Consider the following 5335-nt stretch of genomic DNA (forward strand, 5'->3'; position numbering starts at 1 on the left):
TCTAGAAAGTCTAGCGCTTGACCAGGTCCATGGTGGCCCTTAGCCATTTCATTTTCAAGTTAGGAGAGTGGGGAATACCATTTTCAAGATCCTTCGTGACACCAAAGTATTTTAATGAACATACGAAGCAAAGCAAGCTCTACAAAGACTTAAAAAGTGCCTTACCACTCAGGTGATTCTCGCCCTAGAACAAAACAAGCCCCTCTTCATATACACTATTGTGACTCCTAACATAGTAAGCATGGTTATTGTTGAACATTCAGTGCCTACTTTAGTGCCATTGGCTACTCACTAGCGTCTGGAGCCCCTTCGGGCATCTAGGGACCTGATAATATAATATAGGTCCCTAGCGCTCACTAGGAACCCTAGACTGACCCATGAGAGAAACAAGGACTTGTCCTAGGAGAACATGACAGTCATGGCCATTGATTTGGAGTTTGAGCTCACAGACACACCCATGAATGCCATAGACTCTTTATGCCTTGACTCTATTCCCTAGACACCCGCTACCAATTCCTCAAAAAATCTAGTGCCATGTGTACTTTATTAGTGAAGTCCTCTATTATGCAAAAGCTAGGTACCTTCAGGTGCAAAAGTTTTTATATGTTGTCCTAGTCATGTCCTAGAAGCTTTGACACTATTCACTACACGACGGTTCACTTACAGCGACCTACGGTTGGTTGCTAAAACGGCCTTCAGCGACCTACGGTTGGTCGCTAAAAACCTTTAGCGACCCATAAGGATGGTCGCTGTAAGTGCCGTCGCTAAAGGCTTTAGCGACCAACATCTTTTTAGCGACCGACCGTCCGTTGCTAATATTGTATATTTAGCGACCGACCGTGAGTGGCTGTACTGTAGATTTAGCAACCAACCGTCAATCGTCATACTATACATTTAGCAACCAACAGAAAGTCACGGTTTCTACAGTTTTTATTAATAATAATATGCATTTAATTAAGCACCACAAATCACAAATTTTTATACACAAATCATAAAGACATACACAGTTAATCAGTATACCACAGTCATAGATCCATCACATAAACACAAAAGCACCACAATTATATGACAAAAGCATCACAATTATAATATCATTCACAACTAGATCATTTACAGATAGCTAGCTAGATCATTCACAAAAGCTCCAGAGATGATCAGTCACAAAAGCACCACAACGACATCACTCCAGCTTGAAGCAGTTCAAAAGCCCACAACTACATCACTAATGTTTCATATCACTCTAGCTATTGTTCAAAAGCCCACAACTACATCACTCTAGCTGCTCCAGAGCTGATCAGTCACAAAAGCACCAAAGCTACACTAATACTTTAGGCAGTTCAAAAACCTTCAGACAACCACTCTAGCTTCTTGTATCCTCCTGTTTTAAGGTACAAGCTTTCTTTGTCCAGAACACCCTAGAAAAAAGTACATCAAATTAGTATATTGTTGCTACATTTGCAAATAAAAATACAGTTTTGATGCCTTGTCTACCTTCAGTAGACGGTGTTGCAGCCTTATGCACCAACTTCAGCTGGTGCAATCAAGGTTAATCATCATTAAGTTGATGGCTCATATAAATCTAAACATAAAAAAAGATAAGATATAGACTTACTTTCTTATACGGCCATGCAACTGACATCATGTAAGCATCAGCCATAGTTTCCACATTGGCACAAGGGCGAGGCAAAATTGTATCTCGTTTTAGCACACAAGTTACAATAACTTCACAATATTGCCTTCCAAGGATCTGGCCTCCAACTGTTGTGCTTGGTTTAGTTGAAACAATTGTCCCTTTAGCCACAGGCAAATCAGATCTCAACATAGCATATAATATGACATCTTTTCCAACCTGGTGCAAATGATTAAGAATAATTAACTTCAATGTTTTTGAGGGTTTATGAAAATAAAGGTTAGAAAATGTATGAAATGAATGAGAGCATTACAAGATCATCATGTTTAGAGTGTGAAGCTTCAGCAAAGTGCCTTGTAGATCTTGGTGAGTTTGCACCTTGCATCTGATGAAATATTTGATCATCCTCATCATCTAATTCCTCATCTTCAGAAGCACAATATTCTTCATTGTCTTCCTCATCCTCAGCAGCAAACTTGTTCCTCATCACCTTAAGAAACACAATTTCATAGCATAGTACAAGAAATCTAGAAAATTAGGATAAAGCAGCATGAATGAAAATATTGAATACCTTATGTTGAAATGAAGTAGAGCCGTGATGTGACGTGGGCTCTTCACTTGCCCGGTCTGGTTGAGCCCTTTGCTCAATTTGAGTCTGTAGCTCAAGTACACGCTGTTCTAAAGCAGCCTTCTCACTTTGAACCTTTGTACGAGCAAGAATCTCCATTTGTAGTCTTGTTGCAGTATAAGACTTCAACCCTGGAGTGCCAATATCTTGAGGAGTAGGGCCTAAACCCAAAACACGAACATATCCTTTTGGCTCTTTCGTTCCACAAACAACAGAGAATACATCACCCTCTTGAATTGACCGGTCCTTTAACTCTGGATATACTCCAACAACATCATTAAGTTGGTCCTATAGAGAATTAAAGATGATTCACATCATAAAAAGTAATTCAGATAGAAATGCATATTGTACTAAAAATTAACAACAAAGCCTTACAATTATTGGTTTTGCCTGTTCTGTAGGAACTCCATTTTTTCTTGTATGGGTTTGGATAAAGTTTTCATCTCTTCGTGGAGGACGTCCTAGTTTCACAGCCTGCAAACATACTTTGTTATTTGGTGCCCACATTTTAGTAAACAATGAATGATTATCAAGTGAGTAACAATGTAGTATGACTTCTATCTCCATATTCACCCTTCGAAAAAATGTAATATGCAAGTTCATTGAAAATAGCAAGGAATCATCATTGGTGAAAGCTGGACTACAACAGGTGGTTTAGGAGTGAGTTCTGAGGAAAACAGCACAGTAGCACAAGTAGTCAAGTGGTGAAAGCTGGACTACAACAGCACAAGGAACACAAGACAGCAGCACTAGTAGTAAAATACATCGAATGTGGAGCAGCAGGATGTAATCATGAATAGAGATAGTAAAATACAAAGAACATTACCAAATCATATTCTGAACATGCATAGCTCACACTGCCGGCTGTATGGTGCATCTTTAGCTTTTGTCGATTTATTTTAGCTTTTTCTGAGCGATCCTAAAAATAGCATAAAAAATATGTGTTACAGGATTGAAGTATGGTTGCTTTATTAGAACTAAAGTGTAGAGCTTACCTGAAATTCAGAAGACATCCAATAGTTGTACATAGAGTGCCAATCATCATCATTAACCCTCTTATCAGGACATTCTGGAATTTCTTTTATAGACAATTCAGGATTGAAGTATCGTTGCTTTATGGATGCTTTAAATTGCTTCCACTTCTTTCCAGCTGTGCGCATCACCCAGTTTAAGGCAGCATCATCTACATCATAATATGTCTTTATATCCTCCCACAGCTCATACTTCTTGTTAATATCAACAAGCCTCCAGTCCGTGGTAGCAATAGACAATTTCTTTCTAACTTGACACTCAATAGCACTTGAAAGTTGTCTAGCACTTTTACCAATAGGCTGACCTCGATCATTGAGTAAAATTTTGATTTTTGGCATTTCAGGTGACCTTGAGAATATTCCCTCCATCTTAGTTATGCCCCTTGCAGGCCTCTTTTTTGTAGCATTGATTGGATCATCCTCGGTAACTTCAACTTAAGCAAATGAAAAGCACACATTGGTAACTGTTAAAAGAAGTTGCATGTACTAAATGATATACATGATATATAAATATGAGGATTATGAGTCATCACCATTGTCGGTGAGAAAATCTCCCACCGTCTGCAAATCAGCAATCGCTTGTTCGTCTTGAGGTTGAGCATTTTGTCTTTGTGGCCTTGGTCGCAAGTTTGGAGGTTTAGTTGTTGGAACACTTTGTCTTTGCGGCCTTGGTCGCAAGTTTGGAGGTTTAGTTGTTGGAACACTTGTCTTCTGTTTTTTCTACAAGCAAATGGCATGAATGTTATGCAGTTAAATACACACTAAAACTGCTAGAACTAAAACTGCTATATAAATACACACTAAAACTGCTATATAAATACACACTAAAACTGCTAGAACTAAAACTGCTATATAAATACACACTAAAACTGCTATATAAATACACACTAAAACTGCTAGAACTAAAACTGCTATATATTCAAAGTTGTTTTAGTTGTCAAAACTGCTATATAAATACACACTAAAACTGCTAGAACTAAAACTGCTATATGAGTGGAGTAGGTGCTGGCCTGATGGCTTCTTGCCATAAATTGTTTTCACACTAAAATTGCTATATAAATACACACTAAAACTGCTAGAACTAAAACTGCTATATAAATACACACTAAAACTTACCTGATGGCTTCTTGCCATAAATTGTTTTCAAATTTTTTGTACAATCTAAAATTTCCTCTCCTGAAAGAGGAGTAGGTGTTGGCCTCAACTCACTTTCACCAAATGAATCAACATCAGACCTAAATGGGTGGTTTGGATGTAAGAACCTACGATGTCCCATGTAGCAAGACTTGCTACCATTTCCAAGTCTGAGAGAACAAATCAATGAGTGGCAATCAGGACACGCTGCTTCACCAGAGGTGACAAATCCGGATACACTGCCTAGACCAGGGAAATCAGTGATGGTCCAAATTATTGCAGCACGCAACTGAAAATATTCACCCTTTGAGGCATCATAGGTCTTCACACCATTAACAAACATATCAAGCAGATCATAGACAAGGGGCTGAAAATAAACGTCCATATCACTACCCGCAGAAGATCGACCAGGAATTAAGACAGACAAGATAAAATTTGAATCCTTCATGCACATTGATGGTGGAAAGTTGAGTGGAATCAATATGCCAGGCCAAATACTATAACTAACATTCATTGTCCGATATGGATTGAAACCATCTGTAGTAAATGCTAGGCGGATATTACGACTATCCATAGCAAATTCTGGATACTTTTGATCAATATCTTTCCACAAGGGTGAATCGGCAGGATGCCTAAGCAAACCATCTTTTACTCTATCTTCATCATGCCACCTTGTGAGACTTGCAAATTTAGAAGAAACAAACAATCTTTGGAGTCTTTTTTTAATAGGGAAATAACGAAGCACCTTCCTAGGAACTTTGTACTCACGTTTCCCATCTAGACTCTTCTTTTCTGATTTCCAACGTGAGACACTACATACCGAGCATGAATCAAGTTTTTTATGCTCCTTCCAAAATAGAATGCAATCATTTTCACATGCATGAATTGTAGTGTACCCGACTCCTACAGATT

At 38.4% G+C, this 5335-nt stretch overlaps 1 protein-coding gene across 1 annotated transcript; it reads right to left on the reverse strand.

The window, feature by feature from the left end:
• Window positions 1-1337: 1337 nt before the first annotated feature.
• On the reverse strand, window positions 1338-4004 carry LOC103645089 (uncharacterized). The gene is made up of 8 exons (XM_023300829.1): window positions 3823-4004; window positions 3254-3723; window positions 3085-3177; window positions 2634-2732; window positions 2202-2546; window positions 1944-2120; window positions 1613-1849; window positions 1338-1415 (listed from the first exon to the last, which is right to left on the reverse strand). The coding sequence occupies exons 2-8, from the start codon at window positions 3656-3658 to the stop codon at window positions 1338-1340; spliced, it is 1434 nt and encodes a 477-aa protein (XP_023156597.1). The 5' UTR covers window positions 3659-3723; window positions 3823-4004.
• Window positions 4005-5335: the final 1331 nt, after the last annotated feature.

Source organism: Zea mays, chromosome 1 (genome assembly GCF_902167145.1).
Source record: "Zea mays cultivar B73 chromosome 1, Zm-B73-REFERENCE-NAM-5.0, whole genome shotgun sequence".
Taxonomy (NCBI): Eukaryota; Viridiplantae; Streptophyta; class Magnoliopsida; order Poales; family Poaceae; genus Zea; species Zea mays.

Coding starts and splice junctions, on each gene's coding strand:
- LOC103645089 (XM_023300829.1), bottom strand. CDS start 3,658: ATGGAGGGAATATTCTCAAGGTCACCTGAAATGCCAAAAATCAAAATT. Junction 2,121..2,201: donor CTACTTCATTTCAACATAAG/GTATTCAATATT, acceptor GTGTTTCTTAAG/GTGATGAGGAACAAGTTTGC. Junction 1,850..1,943: donor ACTCTAAACATGATGATCTT/GTAATGCTCTCA, acceptor CATTTGCACCAG/GTTGGAAAAGATGTCATATT.